The following is a 26179-nucleotide window of genomic DNA, read 5'->3' on the forward strand; positions in this document are numbered from 1 at the left end:
TAATTATATTTAAATATAAATATTTGAACCATTAAAAGTATTTCACACTTTTATTTTAGTTTCCTGTGTTTGACGTCATTAATATTTCCACCAATCAGCGCTCAGGGGCTGCGTGACGTAATTGCGGAAGTGTTTGCAAACACCTGCCGGAGGAGACGGATCTGCACGGGCAGGTAAACAAACCAACAAGCTAACGGGTAAACAAGCTAACAAACCAACAAGCTAACAGGTAAACAAACAAACAAGCTAACGGGTAAACACGGAGGCGCTCGAGCTTCTCTTTGAATGTTATAATAAATAATAAAACAGAACCAGGCTGTTTACGCTGTTAGCCCTGTTAGCTGCTAACCACAGCTAACGGCTAATGTTAGCAGCTCCGTGAAGCGCGCCGCCGTCAGCCCGGGCACGAGCGGGAGTGCGCCGCCTTAAAACACGTGAAAGTCGTTGGAAAAAAAGCGGGAAACGTGAAAAAAAAAACGATTTTGATGAAGAAAAGGCGCGAAACCCGAGCGACGCGTTTACGCGGTTCACACAGAACAACGCTGTTTGAAGTCACGGACGCTTTATTTTGAAGTTCCTCACCGGAAGCGGCGGCAACGGCGGTTGGTGTGACGTCATAACGCTCAAAAACAAACGGTCGAGTTTATTTTTATTATATTATTTATATCTGTGACGTAGTTAAACGTTATCACACACGCGTTTGACCTTATTAATATATTTTTAAAAATATATTAAAGTATAAAATATGTTTCTATATTTTATATTTTAAGGTCGTTAAGAAAATAAAACAATAAATAAACATTAAATAAATACGAAAGTCAGTTAAAAGTGGGCAAAATTACTTCGTTTCCTTTACAGAAAGTTTTATAACATCAGCTTTTATTTCATTATTTCATTATTTTCTCATTTTTAATAATTTGAATAGACTCAAAATAGTAGAAACTTTATTTTGAAGGGATTAAAAACGGGCCAAGATTTTAAAAACTCATCTTTATGGATTTCTATGTTGTTGTTGTTGTCACAGGTTAGAGCGCCCTCCCACTGTGCCTCTGTCACAGGTTAGAGCGCCCTCCCACTGTGCCTCCGTCACAGGTTAGAGCGCCCTCCCACTGTGCCTCCGTCACAGGTTAGAGTCCCCTCCCACTGTGCCTCCGTCACAGGTTAGAGCGCCCTCCCACTGTGCCTCCGTCACAGGTTAGAGCGCCCTCCCACTGTGCGTCCGTCACAGGTTAGAGCGCCCTCCCACTGTGCCTCCGTCACAGGTAAGAGCGCCCTCCCACTGTGCCTCCGCCACAGGTTAGAGTCCCCTCCCACTGTGCCTCCGTCACAGGTTAGAGCGCCCTCCCACTGTGCCTCCGTCACAGGTTAGAGTCCCCTCCCACTGTGCCTCCGTCACAGGTTAGGGCGCCCTCCCACTGTGCCTCCGTCACAGGTTAGAGCGCCCTCCCACTGTGCGTGCGTCACAGGTTAGAGCGCCCTCCCACTGTGCCTCCGTCACAGGTTAGAGCCCCCTCCCACTGTGCCTCCGTCACAGGTTAGAGCGCCCTCCCACTGTGCCTCCGTCACAGGTTAGAGCGCCCTCCCACTGTGCGTCCGTCCCGTGCCCCGTGCTTTAGGGTCCTTGTCCCCCCCTCCAGGCCCGTTTGTACTCACACTACCTGGGCCTCGGAGAATGCTTCTTGCTGCCTATACGTCATCACGCCGTAACACGTCACACGCATTGATGACGTCATGGCGATGCGTGGCTTTGTTTCCAGATCTTTCCGTAGACCTCAGAGTTTTTGTGCGTCTTGTCGACTGTTTTTGAATCTTTTCATCGACCAAATCTGCAGTAAACACTCCACCTCCGCATCACACCAACGTGGCACAGTGGGAGGGCGCTCTAACCTGTGACGGAAGCACAGTGGGAGGGCGCTCTAACCTGTGACGGAAGCACAGTGGGAGGGCGCTCTAACCTGTGACGGAAGCACAGTGGGAGGGCGCTCTAACCTGTGACGGAGGCACAGTGGGAGGGCGCTCTAACCTGTGACGGACACACAGTGGGAGGGCGCTCTAACCTGTGACGGAGGCACAGTGGGAGGGCGCCCTGAATGTTTCTGTGTCTCAAACTTTACTGAATTAACCGTCGTTTCTTCTTCTGGTTGTTTTTCCATCGTCTCCTCGACTCGACACCAAAGCAGGAACCAAACGCTGACGTCGTCCCACAGGCTTCAAAGGTACGTGAGACGTTTCTGTTTCACTGAAAACATCGTTTACAGCTGCAGACGCTGCAGCTGGTCCAGGTCCTGGTCCTGGTCCTGGTCCTGGTCCTGGTCCAGGACCAGGACCAGGACCGGATCCACCTGGTTCCTCTTCAGTCTGAGGTTCTACAGGACCAACCTCCTTTCCAGCACCTTGGAGGCGACTTCACCAGGGAGGCTGAGGAGTGTGATCCCCCTGGAACTGGCTCACACCCTCTGGTCCCCCTTTCTGAACAGGAACCACCACCCCGGTCTGACACTCCCTTGGCACTGTCCCAGACTTCCACCAGTGTGTCAGAGACGTGTGGACCAGGACCAGGACCAGGACCAGGACCAGGACGGCCCCTCCAGCCCCAGAGCTTTCAGCATGTGTGGATGCAGCTCATGGATCCTGGGGCTTTGCCTCTGTGGACTTGTTTCCTTCCTCAGTGACTTCTGTCAGAGATGTTGACGATGATCCCCATCAGCCTCCAGCTCTGCCTCTACAAAAGAGGACGTGTTGGGCCCATTCAGGACTTCCTCAGAGTCCTTCCACCGCCCCATGACCTCATCAGCTGAGGGCACCAGCGTCCCGTCCTTACTGTGAACAGCTTGGACGGTTCCCCGTGTCCCCCTCCTGAGGTGCTGAATGGTGGTCCAGAAGCACCTCGGTGCCCCCCAAAGTCCTTCTCCAGGACTTGTGTGAACTCCTCCCACACCCGCTGCTTTGCCTCTGACCCAGCAGAGGCTGCAGCCCTTCAGACCTGTGGGGACCTCAGAACCACCTCCGGAGTCTTCTGGGAGACCAGATCCTGAAGGCCTCCTTCTTCAGGGGGACCCCTGACCCCCGGGGTCCACCACGGTGCTCCAGGGTCCCCGCCCCTTGAGGCACCTGAGACCTTGAGGCCACAGCTCACCGCTGCAGCTTCATTAGTGGAAGCTTTGAACATCGCCCGCTCCGGTTCGATGCCCCCAACCTCCACAGGGACGCTGGGGTTTAGATCAGGGAGGCCGTTCCTCCCAATCAGCCTCTCCAGGTGTCTCCATCGTTGCCCACGTGGGCGTTGAAGTCTCCCAGCAGGACTCTGGAGTCCCCTACTGGAGCCCCATGCAGGACTCCATTCAGGGTCTCCAAGAAGGCCCCAGACTCTGAACTGCTGTTCGCTGCATCTGCACCAACAACAGTCAGAGTCCCCCCCCCACCACCCGCAGGCGTAAGGAGGCCACCCTCTGGTCCACCGGAGTCAACTCCAACACCGCGGCGCTCAGCCGGGGGTTTGAGAGTCTCCCCACACCCGCCCGGCCTCTCACACCCTGGGCCCCTCCAGAGAAGACCAGGGTCCAGCCCCTATCCAGGAGCACGGGTCCAGATCCAGACTGTGTGTGGAGGTGAGCCCCCCCAGATCTAACTGGGAGCTCCACCTCCCTCACAAGCTCCGGCTCCTTCCCCCACAGAGAGGAGACGCTCCACGTCCCCAGAGCCTCTGCTGCCCGGGTCTGGACCCTCCAGGCCCCTCACCCTCACTGCCCCCCGTGCAGCAGCGCCCCGACCCCAGAGGCTCCTCCTGTGAGTGGGGGGCCCACAGGAGGGAGAGGGGGGAGGGGCCACAGGATGGAGAGGGGGGAGGGGCCACGCCACTTTATCGGGAGAGAAGAGGAAGAGTAATGTGTGTGTTTTTAAAGTCTCTTTTCTTTCTCTTCTGTCAGCAGAGCGAGTGTGTGTGTGTGTCTGTCTCTGTGTGTGTGTGTGTGTGTGTGTGTGTGTGTCTGTCTCTGTGTGTGTGTGTGTGTGTGTGTGTGTGTGTCTGTCTCTGTGTGTGTGTGTGTGTGTGTGTGTGTGTGTGTGTGTGTGTGTGTGTGTGTGTGTGTGTGTGTGTGTGTGTGTGATGAGGTCGTAGTCAGGATGGAGATCCTCGTGGTCAAACTGCTCGGCCTGCTGGGATTGTTCGGGCTCATGCTGGCGGGCGTCCTGGTGCCGGTGCGCCTCCTGCTGGTCGACCACGACACGGCGCTCAGATACCGCCGCGCCCTGTCTCTGTGTAACGCGTTCGGAGGAGGCGTGTTCCTCGCCACGTGCTTCAACGCTCTGCTGCCCGCCGTCCGAGACAAGGTAACGCCCTTTCAGATGGTTGTTAGTGTCGACGGGCGGGTGGCGGTCGCTGACCTCACGCCGTGTCATCCCCTCAGGTGTCCGGCGTGCTCCAGCAGCTGAAGGTCAGCAGCGACTACCCCGTGGCGGAGACGATGATGATGCTGGGCCTCTTCCTCGCCATGTTCGTGGAGCAGGCCGTGCTGACCTTCAGGAAGGAGACACCGTCCTTCATCAACCTCGAGACCTTCAACGGCGGCGACGACGGCGGTGGCTCCGAGGCCGGCAGCGACTCCGAGTACGACACGCCCTTCATCTCCAGCGCTCGGGGCTCGGCGGGCGGCGCTCGGCGCTCCCACGGGCACCTGCACGGACACTTCAGCCCCGCGGAGCTGGCGGGGGCGGGGCCTCTGCGGCTCGCCAGCCTGGTCCTCGCTCTGTCCGCCCACTCCGTGTTCGAGGGGCTGGCGCTCGGCCTGCAGGAGGACGGCTCCAAGCTCGGCGGGCTGTTCCTGGGCGTGGCCGTGCACGAGACGCTGGCCGCCGTGGCGCTCGGCGTGAGCATGGCCAAGGCGTCGCTCGGCATGAAGGACGCCGCCAAGCTGGGCGTCACGGTGAGCCTGATGATCCCCCTGGGGGCGGCGGTGGGGACGGGCATCGAGTCGACGCGCTCGCTGGCGGCCGGCGTGGCGTCCGTGGTGCTGCAGGGGCTCGCCGCCGGGACCTTCCTGTTCGTCACCTTCTTCGAGATTCTGTCCCGAGAGTTCGAGGACAAACGCGACCGACTGCTCAAAGTGCTCGGCCTCGTCCTCGGGTACACGACGCTCGCCGCACTCGTCTTCATCAAGTGGTGACGCACCGGAAACACACACACACACACACACACACACACACACACACACACACACACACACACACACACACACACACACACACACACACAGAGACACAGAGACACACACACACACAGAGACACACACACACACAGAGACACACACACACACACACACACACACACACAGAGACACACACACACACACAGAGACACACACACACACACACACACACACACACACACACACACACACACACACACAGAGACACACACACACACACACACACACACACACACACACACACACACACACACACACACACACACACACACTCTGACGTGGCTCCAAAGACTTTTCCTGTGTTTAAAAGTTTCTGACTCAAATAAATTAATAATTTCTTTAGTGCTGGTCCTGGTCCCAGCCTGGTCCTGGTCCTGGTCCTGGTCCAGTCCCAGCCTGGTCCTGGTCCTGGTCCCAGCCTGGTCCTGGTCCTGGTCCCAGCCTGGTCCTGGTCCAGTCCCAGCCTGGTCCTGGTCCCAGCCTGGTCCTGGTCCTGGTCCCAGCCTGGTCCTGGTCCAGTCCCAGCCTGGTCCTGGTCCAGTCCCAGCCTGGTCCTGGTCCCAGCCTGGTCCTGGTCCTGGTCCCAGCCTGGTCCTGGTCCTGGTCCCAGCCTGGTCCTGGTCCTGGTCCTGGTCCTGGTCAGATGTGTACATGAGCTGCTTTGAGGAGAACGAGGACCAGGACCTGGACCAGGACCTGGACCTGGACCAGGACCTGGACCAGGACCAGGACCTGGACCTGGACCAGGACCAGGACCAGGACCAGGACACACGAGAACCTTCACAGTCTTAAATCTGCTGTTTTCTCTGTTGAAGCCGTTTGTGTTTATTCTCTCCTCCTGAAATTAAACATTATTATTATATTTGATGTTTTGGACGATTTATTAAATCAACCTGACGTAAAAACATTTTTCCATCCGTCTCATTTTGGGTTTATTCTTTGTGCTCATTTTGCATCTTTTTGTGGTGGTTTTGCATCTATTTTTTAGTCATTTTGCATCTTTTTGTGGTGGTTTTGCATCTATTTTTAGTCATTTTGCATCTTTTTGTGGTGGTTTTGCATCTATTTTTTAGTCATTTTGCATCTTTTTGCGCTGGTTTTGCATCTATTTTTAGTCATTTTGCATCTTTTTGTGCTGGTTTTCATCTATTTTTAGTCATTTTTCATCTTTTTGTGCTGGTTTTGCATCTTTTTTTACTCATTTTGCATCTTTTTGTGCTGGTTTTGCATCTATTTTTACTCATTTTGCATCTTTTTGTGCTGGTTTTGCATCTATTTTTAGTCATTTTGCATCTTTTTGTGGTGGTTTTGCATCTATTTTTAGTCATTTTGCATCTTTTTGTGCTGGTTTTGCATCTATTTTTAGTCATTTTGCATCTTTTTATGGTGGTTTTGCATCTATTTTTAATCATTTTGCATCTTTTTGTGCTGGTTTTGCATCTATTTTGAGTCATTTTGCATCTTTTTGTGCTGGTTTTGCATCTATTTTGAGTCATTTTGCATCTTTTTGTGCTGGTTTTGCATCTATTTTTAGTCATTTTGCATCTTTTTGTGGTGGTTTTGCATCTATTTTTAATCATTTTGCATCTTTTTGTGGTGGTTTTGCATCTTTTTGTGCTGGTTTTGCAACTATTTTGAGTCATTTTGCATCTTTTTGTGCTGGTTTTGCATCTATTTTGAGTCATTTTGCATCTTTTTGCGCTGGTTTTCATCTATTTTTAGTCATTTTTCATCTTTTTGTGCTGGTTTTGCATCTTTTTTTACTCATTTTGCATCTTTTTGTGCTGGTTTTGCATCTATTTTTAGTCATTTTGCATCTTTTTGTGCTGGTTTTGCATCTATTTTTAGTCATTTTGCATCTTTTTGTGGTGGTTTTGCATCTATTTTTAGTCATTTTGCATCTTTTTGTGCTGGTTTTGCATCTATTTTTAGTCATTTTGCATCTTTTTATGGTGGTTTTGCATCTATTTTTAATCATTTTGCATCTTTTTGTGCTGGTTTTGCATCTATTTTGAGTCATTTTGCATCTTTTTGTGCTGGTTTTGCATCTATTTTGAGTCATTTTGCATCTTTTTGTGCTGGTTTTGCATCTATTTTTAGTCATTTTGCATCTTTTTGTGGTGGTTTTGCATCTATTTTTAATCATTTTGCATCTTTTTGTGGTGGTTTTGCATCTTTTTGTGCTGGTTTTGCAACTATTTTGAGTCATTTTGCATCTTTTTGTGCTGGTTTTGCATCTATTTTGAGTCATTTTGCATCTTTTTGTGCTGGTTTTGCATCTATTTTGAGTCATTTTGCATCTTTTTGTGCTGGTTTTGCATCTATTTTTAATCATTTTGCATCTTTTTGTGGTGGTTTTGCATCTTTTTGTGGTGGTTTTGCAACTATTTTGAGTCATTTTGCATCTTTTTGTGCTGGTTTTGCATCTATTTTGAGTCATTTTGCATCTTTTTGTGGTGGTTTTGCATCTATTTTGAGTCATTTTGCATCTCTTCCTGGTGCTTTGGTGTCTGGGTGTGGGTCGGCCCGGGCCCTGGTTCTGTCCCGGGTCTCGGGGGCGGTCTATCTCTTGGTGAGCGTGTTCCTGTTGCTTGTTGAGTGTGAGTGGATCAGACCCGACTGAGGCCGACGGGTCGAGACCTGCAGGATCCTCTGACCTCTGCGGGGGTCTTGACTCTGGAGCCAAGACCGCAGAGAGGACAACAACAGGAAGTGGTCCGGCAGCAGGACCAGGTGCCACAGCAGAGGCGTGCGAGGTTAGTCCGCCCCTCTAAGCCTCTTATTGGCTGAAGTGTGCAGCGCCGCCGTCGGCTCTGAGGGCCGGTTTAATCCCTGAGTGCAGGAGGTGAGCTCGTCTTTGGCTCGCACACGTCTGTCACCTGCCAGCGCCGAGACGGACCCGGACCTGGGACAGCATGGAGGAGCTTCTGCTACCGAGCGGCGAGGAGGAGACGCGCTCCGACAACAGCTCGTACGCTGCCGGAGACGGCGGCACCACGATGGGGGAGCGGGTGAAGCCCTTCTTCAGGGGCACGGGGGACCTGAGCCGGGCCGTGAGGGACTTCCTCAAGAGGAACGGGCTGCTGACGCTGTCCGTCGTCGCCGTGCTCACCGGCTGCACGCTGGGCTTCATGCTGAGGGGAACGCAGCTGTCCACACAGGTACGACTCACCTGGCTCCTGTTCACCCACACAGGTACGACTCCCCTGGCTCCTGTTCACACACACTCACCTGGCTCCTCTTCACACACACTCACCTGGGTCCTCTTCACACACACTCACCTGGCTCCTCTTCACACACACTCACCTGGCTCCTCTTCACACACACTCACCTGGCTCCTCTTCACACACACTCACCTGGCTCCTCTTCACACACACTCACCTGGCTCCTCTTCACACACACTCACCTGGCTCCTCTTCTAAAGTCCACGTCAAAAATGGCTTTGAACTTCCTGTTATGACCTTTATTTTTGCGTTCAGATTAAATCTTCTTTCCAACTTCCTGTTTCCTTTAAATTTCCCAACAACTTTTTTTAGCACCTGAAACAGTTTAGCTAAGGAAGCTAACTGTTGATTTTAGCACCTAAGACAGTTTAGCTAAGGAAGCTAACTGTTGATTTTAGCACCTAAAACAGTTTAGCTAAGGAAGCTAACTGTTGATTTTAGCACCTAAAACAGTTTGGCTAAGGAAGCTAACTGTTGATTTTAGCACCTAAAACAGTTTGGCTAAGGAAGCTAACTGTTGATTTTAGCACCTAAAACAGTTTAGCTAAGGAAGCTAACTGTTGATTTTAGCACCTAAAACAGTTTAGCTAAGGAAGCTAACTGTTGATTTTAGCACCTAAAACAGTTTGGCTAAGGAAGCTAACTGTTGATTTTAGCACCTAAAACAGTTTGGCTAAGGAAGCTAACTGTTGATTTTAGCACCTAAAACAGTTTAGCTAAGGAAGCTAACTGTTGATTTTAGCACCTAAAACAGTTTAGCTAAGGAAGCTAACTGTTGATTTTAGCACCTAAAACAGTTTAGCTAAGGAAGCTAACTGTTGATTTTAGCACCTAAAACAGTTTAGCTAAGGAAGCTAACTGTTGATTTTAGCACCTAAAACAGTTTAGCTAAGGAAGCTAACTGTTGATTTTAGCACCTAAAACAGTTTGGCTAAGGAAGCTAACTGTTGATTTTAGCACCTAAAACAGTTTAGCTAAGGAAGCTAACTGTTGATTTTAGCACCTAAAACAGTTTAGCTAAGGAAGCTAACTGTTGATTTTAGCACCTAAAACAGTTTAGCTAAGGAAGCTAACTGTTGATTTTAGCACCTAAAACAGTTTAGCTAAGGAAGCTAACTGTTGATTTTAACAACTAAAACAGTTTAGCTAAGGAAGCTAACTGTTGATTTTAACACCTAAAACAGTTTAGCTAAGGAAGCTAACTGTTGATTTTAACACCTAAAACAGTTTAGCTAAGGAAGCTAACTGTTGATTTTAACACCTAAAACAGTTTAGCTAAGGAAGCTAACTGTTGATTTTAACAACTAAAACAGTTTAGCTAAGGAAGCTAACTGTTGATTTTAACACCTAAAACAGTTTAGCTAAGGAAGCTAACTGTTGATTTTAACACCTAAAACAGTTTAGCTAAGGAAGCTAACTGTTGATTTTAACACCTAAAACAGTTTAGCTAAGGAAGCTAACTGTTGATTTTAACAACTAAAACAGTTTAGCTAAGGAAGCTAACTGTTGATTTTAACACCTAAAACAGTTTAGCTAAGGAAGCTAACTGTTGATTTTAACACCTAAAACAGTTTAGCTAAGGAACTAGCTGGACATAGTTTGTGTCATAAATAAACTCAAGAACATCTTCAGTCCTCAAAGTTCCCAGCTTCATTAAACACATCGCAGCGACGTTTAACGACACATGTTCAGTTATTTGGGAACATTGTTTGGGCTTTTCCGTTTGGCTGCTCCGTCACCACGGCAACAACAACAACAACAACAACGTGTTCCTTTGATCTCCTCAGGCAAAGATCTACTTCTCGTTCCCCGGAGAGCTGCTGATGAGGATGCTGAAGATGCTCATCCTGCCTCTCATCACGTCCAGGTGGGTCCACGGCCTCGTCTGCAGCTGCACACACCACCAGGTTCACTCTGGACGACCGCCACTGAGGGCGTTACGTGGCTGTGATTGGTCGTAGGTTGTTTAGTTGCTGTGATTGGTCGTAGGTCATGTTTAGTTGCTGTGATTGGTTGTTGGTCATGTTTAGTTGCTGTGATTGGTTGTAGGTCATGTTTAGTTGCTGTGATTGGTTGTAGGTCATGTTTAGTTGCTGTGATTGGTCGTAGGTCATGTTTAGTTGCTGTGATTGGTTGTAGGTCATGTTTAGTTGCTGTGATTGGTTGTTGGTCATGTTTAGTTGCTGTGATTGGTTGTAGGTCATGTTTAGTTGCTGTGATTGGTCGTAGGTCATGTTTAGTTGCTGTGATTGGTCGTTGGTCATGTTTAGTTGCTGTGATTGGTCGTAGGTCATGTTTAGCTGCTGTGATTGGTCGTAGGTCATGTTTAGTTGCTGTGATTGGTTGTAGGTCATGTTTAGTTGCTGTGATTGGTCCTAGGTCATGTTTAGTTGCTGTGATTGGTTGTAGGTCATGTTTAGTTGCTGTGATTGGTTGTAGGTCATGTTTAGTTGCTGTGATTGGTTGTAGGTCATGTTTAGTTGCTGTGATTGGTTGTTGGTCATGTTTAGTTGCTGTGATTGGTCGTTGGTCATGTTTAGTTGCTGTGATTGGTCGTTGGTCATGTTGAGTTGCTGTGATTGGTCGTAGGTCATGTTTAGTTGCTGTGATTGGTTGTAGGTCATGTTTAGTTGCTGTGATTGGTTGTTGGTCATGTTTAGTTGCTGTGATTGGTTGTTGGTCATGTTTAGTTGCTGTGATTGGTCGTAGGTCATGTTTAGTTGCTGTGATTGGTTGTAGGTCATGTTTAGTTGCTGTGATTGGTTGTTGGTCATGTTTAGTTGCTGTGATTGGTCGTTGGTCATGTTTGGTTGCTGTGATTGGTCGTAGGTCATGTTTAGTTGCTGTGATTGGTTGTTGGTCATGTTTAGTTGCTGTGATTGGTTGTAGGTCATGTTTAGTTGCTGTGATTGGTCGTAGGTCACGTTGCTAGGCTCTGATTGGTCGTAGGTCAGGTCTCTGGGCTCTGATTGATCGTAGGTCAGGTTGCGGGGCCCTGATTGGTCGTAGGTCAGGTCTCTGGGCTCTGATTGGTCGTAGGTCAGGTTGCGGGGCCCTGATTGGTCGTAGGTCAGGTCTCTGGGCTCTGATTGGTCGTAGGTCAGGTTGCGGGGCCCTGATTGGTCGTAGGTCAGGTCTCTGGGCTCTGATTGGTCGTATTAAATGTCCCTGAACCACCTCGTGTTGTGTCTGTTTGAGCAGTTTGATGTCCGGTCTGTCGTCGATGGAGTCGAAGGCGTGCTGTCGGATGGGCGTCCTCACCGTCACCTACTACCTGTGGACCACCTTCATCGCCGTGGTGGTCGGCATCGTTCTCGTCCTCATCATCAAACCCGGCGTGGGGACGGATATGGAGAGTCACCGGCTGGGAGGGGGGCCAGTCATGACCTCGGCCGACGCCCTGCTCGACCTCATCAGGTGAGAGAAGTCCCGGGTCTAAAGTTAAACTATCCCCAACGTTTGGTTTGGCTGCACTGCGACGCTGCTTGGTGTGTTTTCAGCAGAAGCTCTGGAGGCTGCGAGGCCGGATCTCAGGCTGCGAGGCCGGATTTCAGGCTGCGAGGCTGCGAGGCCGGATCTCAGGCTGCGAGGCTACGAGGCCGGATCTTAGGCTGCGAGGCTGCGAGGCCGGACCTCAGGCTGCGCTCCCTCTGCAGCTCTTAAAGCACAAATGCTCCTACTTTTTGTTTTTTCGGTTCACATTAGTCTTTAAACGTGGTCGCTGTGAACAGCTCACGCTCCTGAAGCGCCCGCATGAGCAGCTGATCATTGATGAACTCACGCCACAACGGTGAAGCGAATGTGGCGACGGAAACCGGGGTTGTAGGACTTAATGTCCGCGTTGGAACAGTTCTCTGGAAATGTTATTGAAAACAGACGTGTTACGATAAAACCCTTCAAGTCGAACTTTCACCCAAGTGACACCACAAAAACTCATGAGGTCTAAAACCGTCCTCCATCTTTGTTTTGATTCTGTCCTCCATCTTTGTTTGATTCTGTCCTCCATCTTTGTTTTGATTCTGTCCTCCATCTTTGTTTTGATTCTGTCCTCCATCTTTGTTTGATTCTGTCCTCCATCTTTGTTTTGATTCTGTCCTCCATCTTTGTTTTGATCCCGTCCTCCATCTTTGTTTGATTCTGTCCTCCATCTTTGTTTGATTCTGTCCTCCATCTTTGTTTTGATTCTGTCCTCCATCTTTGTTTGATTCTGTCCTCCATCTTTGTTTGATCCCGTCCTCCATCTTTGTTTGATTCTGTCCTCCATCTTTGTTTTGATTCTGTCCTCCATCTTTGTTTGATCCTGTCCTCCATCTTTGTTTGATTCTGTCCTCCATCTTTGTTTGATCCTGTCCTCCATCTTTGTTTTGATTCTGTCCTCCATCTTTGTTTTGATTCTGTCCTCCATCTTTGTTTTGATTCTGTCCTCCATCTTTGTTTTGATTCTGTCCTCCATCTTTGTTTGATTCTGTCCTCCATCTTTGTTTTGATTCTGTCCTCCATCTTTGTTTGATTCTGTCCTCCATCTTTGTTTGATTCTGTCCTCCATCTTTGTTTTGATTCTGTCCTCCATCTTTGTTTTGATTCTGTCCTCCATCTTTGTTTGACCCTGTCCTCCATCTTTGTTTGATTCTGTCCTCCATCTTTGTTTGATTCTGTCCTCCATCTTTGTTTGATTCTGTCCTCCATCTTTGTTTTGATTCTGTCCTCCATCTTTGTTTGGATTCTGTCCTCCGTCTTTGTTTGATCCTGTCCTCCATCTTTGTTTTGATTCTGTCCTCCATCTTTGTTTTGATTCTGTCCTCCGTCTTTGTTTGATCCTGTCCTCCATCTTTGTTTTGATTCTGTCCTCCATCTTTGTTTTGATTCTGTCCTCCATCTTTGTTTTGATCCTGTCCTCCATCTTTGTTTGATCCTGTCCTCCATCTTTGTTTTGATTCTGTCCTCCATCTTTGTTTTGATTCTGTCCTCCATCTTTGTTTTGATTCTGTCCTCCATCTTTGTTTGATTCTGTCCTCCATCTTTGTTTTGATTCTGTCCTCCATCTTTGTTTGATTCTGTCCTCCATCTTTGTTTGATCCTGTCCTCCATCTTTGTTTGATCCTGTCCTCCATCTTTGTTTTGATCCTGTCCTCCATCTTTGTTTGATCCTGTCCTCCATCTTTGTTTTGATTCTGTCCTCCATCTTTGTTGGATTCTGTCCTCCATCTTTGTTTTGATCCTGTCCTCCATCTTTGTTTGATTCTGTCCTCCATCTTTGTTTGATTCTGTCCTCCATCTTTGTTGGATTCTGTCCTCCATCTTTGTTTTGATCCTGTCCTCCATCTTTGTTTGATTCTGTCCTCCATCTTTGTTTGATTCCGTCCTCCATCTTTGTTTGATTCTGTCCTCCATCTTTGTTTGATTCATTCCTCCATCTTTGTTTGATCCTGTCCTCCATCTTTGTTTTGATTCTGGCCTCCATCTTTGTTTATTCTGTCCTCCATCTTTGTTTGATTCTGTCCTCCATCTTTGTTTGATCCTGTCCTCCATCTTTGTTTGATTCTGTCCTCCATCTTTGTTTTGATTCTGTCCTCCATCTTTGTTTGATCCTGTCCTCCATCTTTGTTTGATCCTGTCCTCCATCTTTGTTTGATCCTGTCCTCCATCTTTGTTTGATCCTGTCCTCCATCTTTGTTTTGATTCTGTCCTCCATCATTGTTTTGACTCTGTCCTCCATCTTTGTTTGATTCTGTCCTCCATCTTTGTTTGATCCTGTCCTCCATCTTTGTTTGATCCTGTCCTCCATCTTTGTTTGATTCTGTCCTCCATCTTTGTTTTGATCCTGTCCTCCATCTTTGTTTGATCCTGTCCTCCATCTTTGTTTTGATCCTGTCCTCCATCTTTGTTTTGATCCTGTCCTCCATCTTTGTTTGATCCTGTCCTCCATCTTTGTTTTGATTCTGTCCTCCATCTTTGTTTTGATCCTGTCCTCCATCTTTGTTTGATTCTGTCCTCCATCTTTGTTTTGATTCTGTCCTCCATCTTTGTTGGATTCTGTCCTCCATCTTTGTTGGATTCTGTCCTCCATCTTTGTTTTGATTCTGTCCTCCATCTTTGTTTTGATTCTGTCCTCCATCTTTGTTTTGATTCTGTCCTCCATCTTTGTTTTGATTCCGTCCTCCATCTTTGTTTGATTCTGTCCTCCATCTTTGTTTTGATTCTGTCCTCCATCTTTGTTTTGATTCTGTCCTCCATCTTTGTTGGATTCTGTCCTCCATCTTTGTTTTGATTCTGTCCTCCATCTTTGTTGGATTCTGTCCTCCATCTTTGTTTTGATTCTGTCCTCCATCTTTGTTTTGATTCTGTCCTCCATCTTTGTTGGATTCTGTCCTCCATCTTTGTTTTGATCCTGTCCTCCATCTTTGTTTTGATTCTGTCCTCCATCTTTGTTGGATTCTGTCCTCCATCTTTGTTGGATTCTGTCCTCCATCTTTGTTTGGATCCTGTCCTCCATCTTTGTTTTGATTCTGTCCTCCATCTTTGTTTTGATCCTGTCCTCCATCTTTGTTTGATCCTGTCCTCCATCTTTGTTTTGATTCTGTCCTCCATCTTTGTTTGATCCTGTCCTCCATCTTTGTTTTTATTCTGTCCTCCATCTTTGTTGGATTCTGTCCTCCATCTTTGTTTTGATTCTGTCCTCCATCTTTGTTGGATTCTGTCCTCCATCTTTGTTTTGATTCTGTCCTCCATCTTTGTTTTGATTCTGTCCTCCATCTTTGTTTGATTCTGTCCTCCATCTTTGTTTTGATCCTGTCCTCCATCTTTGTTGGATTCTGTCCTCCATCTTTGTTTTGATTCTGTCCTCCATCTTTGTTTTGATTCTGTCCTCCATCTTTGTTTTGATTCCGTCCTCCATCTTTGTTTGATTCTGTCCTCCATCTTTGTTTGATTCTGTCCTCCATCTTTGTTTTGATTCTGTCCTCCATCTTTGTTTGATTCTGTCCTCCATCTTTGTTTGATTCTGTCCTCCATCTTTGTTTCATCTGTGTTTTGCCAAATGTTTGCATGTTGCTCCCTTCAGATACGTGATCTTTAGGGCCTCTGCAGAAAACACACACTCACACACACTCACACACACACACACACACACACACACACACACACACACACCTATCCAATTAGAGACGGGCTGATGAGTCTATTTTTAGTAATCCTGCGGGGATGAGTGACAGATTAGCGGAGTCAGCGTCGCTGCGGTGATCTCTGCTGCGGCACGTTGGCAGATCTCCATCAGCCGTCGACCTCTGACCTCTGACCTCTGACCTCCGGAGCCGTGAAAAAGAATAACTCTGTGATATTAATAATGATATTAATAATAATGAGAAAATAATGCAGGAATCTAAAGAGGAATACGGAGGATTTTCATCTGTTTTCACATTTTTTGTTCATTTTTTCATTTTATTTATGTTTAAAATACATTTTTATTTCATTTTTGCACAAATATTGAGCTGTTTTAAGACTAACGAAGGATGCAGAGACAGCGCGTGTGTGTTTATATATTTATATTTATATATTTGTACAGTGTAAACAGGAAAAAAGGAATTAATATGCAAAACATAAACATATTTAAAAATAAAGAAATGAATGAAAAGTTATTGGAAATATTCTTTCATTTATTTTGTTCTTCGTCTTCATATTTGTTTTATTTATAAATATTTATGTATTATTTTATATTTTTCATTAACTGTTTTGACGGTTTATTTACTGAATCATTTTTTTATTTCATTTGTTTTATTTTTATTTATTTTTTATTTTATTATATTTTATTTTCCTGTGACTGAAAACTGACCGACGCTCGTGTGTCGTCCACAGAAACATGGTTCCCTCCAATCTGATCGAAGCCACGTTCCAGCAGGTGAGACGCCGGCGCCTCGCCCCACACGTCCACTTCCTCTTTTATGTCACTTCCTCTTTTATGTCACTTCCTGTAACAAACCCTCTGTCTCTTCAGTACAAAACGGACCTGGTCCCGATCCTCAAAGTCCCGGCCAGAACCGTCCAGCCCAACTTCGTCTACGTCTTCCCCCACGAGAGCGCCCCCAGCGGTCGCACGGTGTACCTGGAGCTGACCCCCCCTCCGGAGGTCACGTACAAGACGAGTCCCGGGACCAGCCAACAGATGAACGTCCTGGGCATCGTCATCTTCTCCGCCACCATGGGTGAGACACCAAAGCTGCTCCTCCTAAAGGACGCATCGTTTCAGGTCTCTAGATACTGAGGGCACCCTCCCACTGTGCCTCCGTCACAGGTTAGAGCGCCCTCCCACTGTGCCTCCGTCACAGGTTAGAGCGCCCTCCCACTGTGCCTCCGTCACAGGTTAGAGCGCCCTCCCACTGTGCCTCCGTCCCGTGCCCCGTGCTTTAGGGTCCTTGTCCCCCCCTCCAGGCCCGTTTGTACTCACACTACCTGGGCCTCGGAGAATGCTTCTTGCTGCCTATACGTCATCACGCCGTAACACGTCACACGCATTGATGACGTCATGGCGATGCGTGGCTTTGTTTCCAGATCTTTCCGTAGACCTCGGAGTTTTTGTGCGTCTTGTCGACTGTTTTTGAATCTTTTCATCGACCAAATCTGCAGTAAACACTCCACCTCCGCATCACACCAACGTGAACCTTTCACCGCCATTGTTTGAAATGTCCGCGCATGGTCCCTCCTTCTTTTTTCTACGTCCCAACAGGCGCACAGGAAATGACCTCAGAACCGCCGTAGGCCTCGTGCTCGTACACGTGCGCACGCTCGTGCTCGTACACGTGCAAACGTGCTTTACTAAAGCCCACCTCTCCCAAACGGGTAGAGGACACTTTAACACACGTTTATGCTCCTAGAGGACACTTTAGCACACGTTTATGCTCCTAGAGGACACTTTAACACACGTTTATGCTCCTAGAGGACACTTTAACACAAGTTTATGCTCCTAGAGGACACTTTAGCACATGTTTATGCTCCTAGAGGACACTTTAACACAAGTTTATGCTCCTAGAGGACACTTTAGCACACGTTTATGCTCCTAGAGGACACTTTAACACACGTTTATGCTCCTAGAGTTCACTTTAACACACGTTTAGTCTCCTAGAGGACACTTTAGCACACGTTTATGCTCCTAGAGGACACTTTCACACACGTTTATGCTCCTAGAGGATACTTTAACACACGTTTATGCTCCTAGAGGACACTTTAACACACGTTTATGTTCCTAGAGGACACTTTAGCACACGTTTATGCTCCTAGAGGACACTTTAACACACGTTTATGCTCCTAGAGGACACTTTAACACACGTTTATGCTCCTACACTTTTGCACACGTTTATGCTCCTAGAGGACACTTTAACACACGTTTATGCTCCTAGAGGACACTTTAGCACACGTTTATGCTCCTAGAGGACACTTTAACACACGTTTATGCTCCTAGAGGACACTTTAACACACGTTTATGCTCCTAGAGGACACTTTAACACACGTTTATGCTCCTAGAGGACACTTTAGCACACGTTTATGCTCCTAGAGGACACTTTAACACACGTTTATGCTCCATTGTTATTGTTTAAGCACATTAAGCTTCCTCTACCCACAATCCTTTGCACTTTGAGTTTGCCTTCCTGCCCCTGAAGCAGCCGTTAACCCCGTGCTGTTTGCTGTTGCAGGCCTGTTGCTGGGCAGGATGGGAGAGCGAGGCGCTCCGCTGGTCAACGTGTGTCAGTGCATCAACGAGTGCGTCATGAAGATCATCAACGCCGCCGTCTGGTGAGAACCACACTCCGGTTACCACGGCAACCGATCTGAGTCATTGGCCGTTTGAAAGAAATGTGTGTTTGAAAGTTAAAGGTTGAATCTGTAAAATATGATCAGAACGGCTCCATCCAGAGTCTCCAGATCGTCTTCCAAACAACAAAAAAGAAGTCCAGCAGTGGGGTTGCCAGGTTGGTCAGACCCGGCCCAGTAGCTCCAGGAGACCGGAGTCTGTTTGAGCCTGTTTGAACCCGTCCCCTCCAGAAAACCACAGCATCAAAACAAGGATTAGAGGAGTTTGACTGACAGTTAGCGTTAGCCGTTAGCATTAGCCGTTAGCGTTAGCCGTTGCAGCTAAGTGCAGATGAAAGTGATGTTAGCATCCAGGAGCAGCGTAGCCATGTGGGCGTGCGTTTGAATGGCGTTCCTCTCCTTTCTCTCAGTCCATGGAGTGAATGCTCGGCCTATAGTGACTCTGGTTGTTGCCCGTCTCCGCTCACTCAGCTGCTGGGACAAAGAACGCCCCCTTCACTGAGGCTCCCAAGCAGCTGCACGATTGGCTAACTCCATTTCACCCAGTGCCAGCCTACAGTAGCTGCACCCAACAACAGGCAACCCTGGCAACCAGCCTACAGTAGCTGCACCCAACAACAGGCAACCCTGGCAACCAGCAACGCTATTGGCTGCTGCCATGGAAACACAACGATATTCATTCAGACTAAATATAGTTTTACTCAAAACGATCGTTATTAAAATACGACTTTAATAAAGTTTCTACAGATTCAACCTTTAATGGAGTAAAGCAGATGATTCACAGAGTAAATAACAGTGTTTTTTTAGTATTTGTCACATCAGGGATGTGGAAATATTGCTGTTACAGTCAGAACTGAAACCAGACACTGCCGGAGGACCGAGGACAGAACCCTGAGGAACCCCACGAGTTAGAAAGAACCACGTTACCAGGACGCTAAAGTTGCTCTGAGACCACGGGAACGGGACTTTTACGATCCAAGCGCTGAATCGATCAAAAATAATCTGCAGACTCATCGATAATGATAATAATAACAAGCTGCCGCCCGTTTAGTTTACAGTTTTCTGTCTTTTCCTGAGTCGCTGTAAGAAGTCGTGTGTTTTGGTTCTGGCGGTTCAGACTCGAATGTTGGGAACGTGATCCGACCTCGATCTGATCCAAGCTCTCAGACCAGGTTGCATTCTGGGATGTGGAGTTAAACAGTCGGAGCTTCTTCTGCCGACGGGTCTGAAAGTGTTTCTTCACTCTGGATCCGCAGGCGTCGGTTTGGAGTTTGTGCCTCGTGTGTGTTTGTGTCTCGGCTCGGCGACCCGTGCTCCGACCCGCTGACCCGCCGACCCGTCGGCTCGGTCAGGAGGTGAAAACGTGCCGGCCGTGACGTCACGCTGCTGCAGCTCCTGAGCAGATTAAAAACCCAGCAGCAGAGTTCACACGGAGACGACAGGCGCAGGTTTCTGTCTGTGTCCGTCCGTCCTGCAGGTCTCACAACGGGAGACTCCATAACTGTGTCACAGCCACAGAACGAGCCGTCGGACTCTAAGCTGCTTAAATATTAAACTAAATTAAATGAACAGACTCAAACCGAAACACCAGGCTGCTGCCGCTCAACGTCCTTCAACACAAACGTCGTTAATGTGCTGAACGCCGCTCGGCTCTTTGGTTCGGAGACGAATGTTCGACCCTTTAGTCCGGGGACATTTACAGAACTTCAGCAGAAGAAGTCCCAGAGTCCTGGAAGTCTGACGCTCATCTCATCTTCAGCCTCTGATCCTGGATCAGGTCTCAGGGGCAGCAGCTCCAGACTCTGATCCTGGATCAGGTCTCAGGGGCAGCAGCTCCAGCCTCTGATCCTGGATCAGGTCTCAGGGGCAGCAGCTCCAGCCTCTGGTCCTGGATCAGGTCTCAGGGGCAGCAGCTCCAGCCTCTGATCCTGGATCAGGTCTCAGGGGCAGCAGCTCCAGCCTCTGATCCTGGATCAGGTCTCGGAGGCAGCAGCTCCAGCCTCTGGTCCTGGATCAGGTCTCAGGGGCAGCAGCTCCAGCCTCTGGTCCTGGATCAGGTCTCAGGGGCAGCAGCTCCAGCCTCTGATCCTGGATCAGGTCTCAGGGGCAGCAGCTCCAGCCTCTGATCCTGGATCAGGTCTCAGGGGCAGCAGCTCCAGCAGGGACCCCAAACTTCCCTTTCCCGGGCCACATTAACCAGCTCTAACTGGGGGATCCTGAGGCGTTCCCAGGCCAGTGTGGAGATCTAATCTCTCCACCTGGTCCTGGGTCTTCCCCGAGGCCTCCTCCCAGCTGGACGTGCCTGGAACACCTCCCTAGGGAGGCGCCCAGGGTTCATCCAGACCAGATGATCCTGAACCACCTCAACTGGCTCCTTTCAACGCCAAGGAGCAGCGGCCGTTGGTTCGACTCCGACCTGCGGCCCTTTGCTGCACGTCTCCCCCTCTCTCACCCCGTTTCCTGTCCGTCCTGGTCCTGGTGAGACTGTGGGAATGGGTGAATCATCGGGATGTTGTTGTTTGTGTCCTCGCAGGTACTTCCCGTTCGGGATCATCTTCCTGGTGGCGGGGAAGATCCTGGACATGCAGGACCCGAGCACGCTGGGGAAGAAGCTGGGCTGGTACGGCATCACCGTGCTCGCCGGCCTCTTCGTCCACGGACTCATCCTCCTCCCTACCTTCTACTTCATCCTCACCAAGAAGAACCCCTTCTCTTACATCCGCGGGCTGCTGCAGGCCATGGTGATCGCCCTGGCAACCTCGTCCAGGTCAGAGTCCAGGGCCGCCCCGGTTCACGCCGCCGCTCTGTGCACGTGTTCAGGGTGTTCATTAAAGTTTTATTTCACCGCCGTCTTTCCTCAGCTCCGCCACGCTGCCCATCACCATGAAGTGTTTGCTGGAAAACTGCCAAGTCGACCGACAGATCGCCCGCTTCGTGCTCCCCGTGGGCGCCACCATCAACATGGACGGCACGGCGCTGTACGAGGCCGTGGCCGCCATCTTCATCGCTCAGGTCAATGACTACGAGCTGGACTTCGGCCAGTTGGTCACCATCAGGTAAACGATCTGCTGATTAAAGAGCTTAAGCTGCTTATTAACAATCTCACATGTCCTTAAAGTACATGGAATAAAAGGCTTCAGGTAAAATGAAGCCATACGCCGATGATACACTGATTTATGCACGCGATCGAACAAACCGTCCGCTGCCTCTGAACTGCAGGACGCCGCCCTCTGCACCCTCTGACGCCTCAATCTGCTCGTCCGTCCTCAGGGCAAAGGTCCGTCAGACCCAGGACCTGGACTTAAAGAGGCTTCGCACCCTTTGTGGTGATTAACGCATTGATGCCATCTTGAGCAGGAAGTTCCGTTTAACAACAGAAAGAAACGCGCAGTAATTTGTGCATTTTCACTGTTTTAAAAGCAGGAAACGCCGAAGACGACGGTGAACCTCAGCTTCTGCTGCAGACGAGGAAAAACATCTATGGGACGTTTGTTTGACGCCTTTCACGAAATGTGTTGGGAACTTTTTTCTGTTTGATCCAACAACTAAAAATGCAGAAAACAACAGAGTTAAAGAAATGTTCGGTTGAGTTCAGTAATATTGTTTGTTGTTGTGTTTTATCAGCTGAGAGGAAACAAACCACTTCTCACCTAAAGATGGAACCACAGTCATGTTCAGAGTTCATGTTTGGTTGTTTCTTTTTAGAGCTGCAAATAACAAATACCGCATTCTCCGCATTATCAGGTCATAGAACAGACGCCACAGTGGAGGCTGGGGTCACGTTAACGACCGCCTCTAAACTCACTGATGTTAAGTTTGCGTGCTAGCACAAGTAGCATCCAGCTGCAGACCCGGAGCACGAGCCCCTCACTTGAAAAAAAAACCTTTGCGTCATTTCCGTCAAGTGAGGGGCTCGTGCTCCGGGTCTGCAGCTGGACATTATCGTGCTAGCGCTGTTGCCTTCAGTGGAACAGTGATCGTACGGACTCTTCTACTTGCTGCTCTCTGTTCAACAACCCACTGTTGGAGTTTGTCCTCCAGCTGCAGCCGTCTCGCTCTGTTCCCTCTGAACTCTGTTTAGTCTTCTTTACTCGGCGCAGGTCGTCTTGTTGCTTCTTCCACTTCGGCACCATTGATTGGTTCATGTTCAACTCTCTGGCTGCTGCTCTGTTCCCGTGTTCTGCTGCGTGACTAATGGCCTTGAGTGTAAACTCTGCGTCGTAAGCGTGTCTCTTAACAGGAGCCATTTTGGGCTCTTTACACAAACACAAACATGGAAATGAAACGGCACGCTTCACGCAGTCGTATATCTCAACATGCACCGCGCGTTACTTCTTCTACGGGGGAAAATAGAGTCGGCGGCTGCTCACCGTAGCTGGAGACCTGTTGTGGCTCAATATTGGTCCATATATAAGGAGCACCGGGTAATAAGGAGCACTGAGACATGTGGAGGTTTTCAGGTGCGCCTATAGTGCGGAGAATACGGTAATCTGCTGACTTTGGTTTTGTTTATTCTATTTTCCCCATTAATCGCGTTTGTGTAGTTGACCATTATTCCTCTGGAGCTGCAGTTCCTCTGTTATATACGTTCATGCTCACTCTGATTGGTGCAGTACAGGTTTCATTACCACGGCTGGATCTATGACACGCCGTACGCGTCCCCCTCAAAAACGCCTCGTCGTGCTCCTGAACCCGGTTCAGAGCGAAGAGAACGTCTGAAACTTTATTAAACTCTGATCAGACGATGTGCTCGTTTCTCCCTGCAGTATCACGGCGACGGCTGCCAGCATCGGTGCGGCGGGGATCCCTCAGGCCGGCCTGGTTACCATGGTGATCGTGCTGACGTCAGTGGGTCTGCCGCCTGATGACATCACACTCATCGTGGCCATCGACTGGATCCTGTGAGTCTAGGACGTAGAAAGCTCTTTTGGGTTCTGTGTGTTCATGTTGTCACGCGTCTGTTCAGTCGGGACCTAACGCCCTTTCAAAATAAGACTTCCTGTCCGAGCCTCGTGTCCCCGTTGTTTGAACATATGTGAGTTTTTAAAAACATCATAATTGACCTTTGACCTCTTTCAAACTGAGCACAGAGCTGATCCTGATTCTTCACATGTTCGGACCTTGTTTCTGTTTTGTTTGGACCCGGAAGTCTTATTTTGAAAGGGTGTTGAGTAACGACTGAACACCCGGAGAAAGCTTTGATCTCAACGCACACGACAGACGCAATGAAATCGCAAGAAAAGCCAGTCAGGCGCTGCTTGATCGTATTTGGAGCGTCGAGGCAGTTCGGTAGCAGCCGGCGGCTAGCTAACATCAGCTCTACTCTGCTGTTGTGCTAAGTGATGCTAATGCTAACAGGGATGCGTCTAAAAGAACCGAAACGAGCTCTCAGAGGAAGTGCCGTCGTGTCGCAGTGAGATCAGACCGTTCCGTAGCTGTAGGGGGCGCTGACCTGCCCCCGCGTCCATCAGGGGCGCTGTGATCCCAGCATCAGGGGTTCATCGTCCGGACGCCGTCGTTGTCAGCCGATACTCGCCTCGTTGACCTTTGAATGAGTGTGATCCCGGTGGTTTCGTCCCTCCGGAGGCGTTTGTCCCGGTGGTTCTGGTTTCACCGTGTTCCCTTGTCCCGTCTGTTTCTGCAGCGACAGGTTTCGGACCATGATCAACGTTCTGGGCGACGCTCTGGCGGCGGGAATCATCGCCCACCTCTGTCGCAAAGACTTCCCCCTCAGCGGAGCAGGAAAGGTAAAGAACAAATAAGCCCCGCCCACAGAGAGAGAGACTTCCTGTCTGATCCAATCAGGAAGCTGGGTCAGCGTCAGTTCTCTGAGTGTCCACTAGGGGCAGGTTTCATGTTAAACAGCCGTTTACACAGCATCATTAAACCTGTTTAAGGACCAAAGAACATTCTAGTCTGTGTGTTTAGCTCAGGTCTCCATGACAACACTGAGGGGGAGGGGCTAGTTTTTATTTTATTGGAGGTTAAAGTTTGTGAATAATTAGGGGCGTGGCCTCTTGAGTGACAGCTAGCCTCTGGCCCTCACCTCTCCTCAGAGGTAAACGCCAGACGGACGTACGCCCCTCCACCCAACGTCACATACATGCACTTGGTTCATTTGAACATGGAGGTCTATTAGCTTCTATGAGCTTCCTTTAGCGTCGGGACACAAACTAGCGTTAGCTTCATTTAGCACGGTACACAAGCTAGCGTTAGCTTCATTTAGCACCGGGACACAAACTAGCGTTAGCTTCATTTAGCGTCAGGACAGAAACTAGCGTTAGCTTAATGCAGCATCGGGAAAGAAACTAGCGTTAGTTTCATTAGCATCGGGACAGAAACTAGCGTTAGCTTCATTTAGCACCAGGACACAAACTAGCGTTAGCTTCATTTAGGGTCAGGACAGAAACTAGCGTTAGCTTAATGCAGCATCAGGACAGAAACTAGCGTTAGCTTCATTTAGCATCAGGACAGAAACTAGCGTTAGCTTAATACAGCATCAGGACAGAAACTAGCGTTAGCTTCGTTTAGCATCGGGACAGAAACTAGCGTTAGCTTCATTTAGCATTGGGACAGAAACTAGCATTAGCTTCGTTTAGCATCGGGACAGAAACTTCACTTTATGCTAGCTCTAAAGACGCATCAGGACGACCTCTTCACGTCAAATGTTGTTAATGTTTAATTCGTTTTTCTGTTTCTTTGGATCTAAACTTTGCTCCCCTCCTCCCGTCCCCGTCACTTCCTGTCAGTCTTGATCTGAGGGATTCTAACGTGTGTGTTTGTGTGTCCTGTCCAGCCTGTACCGTCGTACGGGACGCAGAATCCTCACGCTCACAACAACTCTCACAGCGTCGACGTGCCAATGACAGAGATCCACACACACAAAGACTGCATGTTCGAGACGATGGAGGGCTCGGCGGGCGACAGCCACGCACACACCGTCTACTACAACATCTGCCAGGTGTGACGGGACCGGAGCCAAGCGCCGCCGCGTCCCGTCAAACCGCCCCGTGCCATCTGAACAGGAGACGGACTTTGTGCTAACAGAGCGTGAATCTTCTGCTTCTGAGCAGCAGCAACTTCTTTGAGTTCGATTCTTCGTGACAGGAACTGTTGTTTATTTGGCCAAACGCGGACCGGAGCCTCGTTTGGAGCGTCCTGCTCGCCGACGACAAAAGAACCAGGACGCCATTTTAACAGAAACGTGCAACTTCGCCTGAATTTGCTAAATATCAAGCAGGGAAACCGTTGAAGAACAGGAGCCTGATCTGCACCAGAGGATTATGGGTACGTGACGCCCCCTGGGAGCACCTGCTGGCTCATCATCGGCGCCCTCTAGGAGCTGTGTACATTGTGGTTACGATGGACGCTTCTCGGGCTGGGATTCAAACCGTGATACCTCTTGGATACTGACTGAAATGTGTCTGAATGTGTCTCAGAATATCTTTCTTTTTATTTCTTTGGTGCAAAAAGAACCAAGAGGACAAAAGTAAGATGGAGACTGGAGACGGGGTTGGACGCCCCCCCCCCCCCCCCCCCTCAGCGGACACTGGTTTCAAACCGCGGTGACCTGCGACACTACGGACCACAGACAGTGTGTTCAGCGTTGGCTGAAGGATTTTCAGTGCCATGCCGTTGTTCTGACGGCTCACGAGTCGGAAACCCCGACACACGGGAAGGGGGACGGGTGCCGGTACGGATTGACTTCCACATGTTGCCGTAGTTTCCACGCTTACGTGAAATCATCCTGTTACAGACGATACGGTCATCAGGGTCCAGACGCGTAGACGCGCGATGTTGTCAGAAAAACACGCCGGCGTTGACAAAAGGAGTCGAGAGGTTCAGAGGAAACACGAGTCTCATCCCGACCGACAGGAGGCTCACGACCCTTCATCCCCAGAACGAGCGCGCGCTGCTCAGGAGTGTGTCGCTCACGATTATGGGGAATAA

At 49.0% G+C, this 26179-nt stretch overlaps 2 protein-coding genes across 6 annotated transcripts; both read left to right on the plus strand.

Moving 5' to 3' along the window:
- Positions 1-142: 142 nt before the first annotated feature.
- LOC310966748 (zinc transporter ZIP3-like) lies at positions 143-5858 on the plus strand. Of its 5 annotated transcripts, none has more exons than XM_083940627.1 (4): positions 143-173; positions 2181-2216; positions 3930-4329; positions 4407-5858. In XM_083940627.1, the coding sequence occupies exons 3-4, from the start codon at positions 4123-4125 to the stop codon at positions 5160-5162; spliced, it is 963 nt and encodes a 320-aa protein (XP_083796753.1). In that variant the 5' UTR covers positions 143-173; positions 2181-2216; positions 3930-4122; the 3' UTR covers positions 5163-5858. The 5 variants fall into 5 exon arrangements, with proteins under 5 accessions (XP_083796753.1, XP_083796750.1, XP_083796751.1 ...); XM_083940624.1 differs by having other exon boundaries at positions 149-229; positions 2178-2216; positions 3927-4329; XM_083940625.1 differs by having other exon boundaries at positions 152-229; positions 2178-2216.
- Positions 5859-8119: 2261 nt separating this feature from the next.
- On the plus strand, positions 8120-25196 carry slc1a8a (solute carrier family 1 member 8a; the record flags this gene model as incomplete). Its single annotated transcript, XM_083939699.1, has 11 exons — positions 8120-8365; positions 10216-10295; positions 11630-11845; positions 16280-16322; positions 16419-16626; positions 18112-18211; positions 20763-20996; positions 21091-21285; positions 22996-23130; positions 23874-23976; positions 25026-25196. The coding sequence occupies 11 exons, from the start codon at positions 8120-8122 to the stop codon at positions 25194-25196; spliced, it is 1731 nt and encodes a 576-aa protein (XP_083795825.1).
- Between the last annotated feature and the right edge of the window lie 983 nt (positions 25197-26179).

Source organism: Echiichthys vipera (assembly GCF_963691815.1).
Source record: "Echiichthys vipera genome assembly, chromosome: 3".
Taxonomy (NCBI): domain Eukaryota; kingdom Metazoa; phylum Chordata; class Actinopteri; order Perciformes; family Trachinidae; genus Echiichthys; species Echiichthys vipera.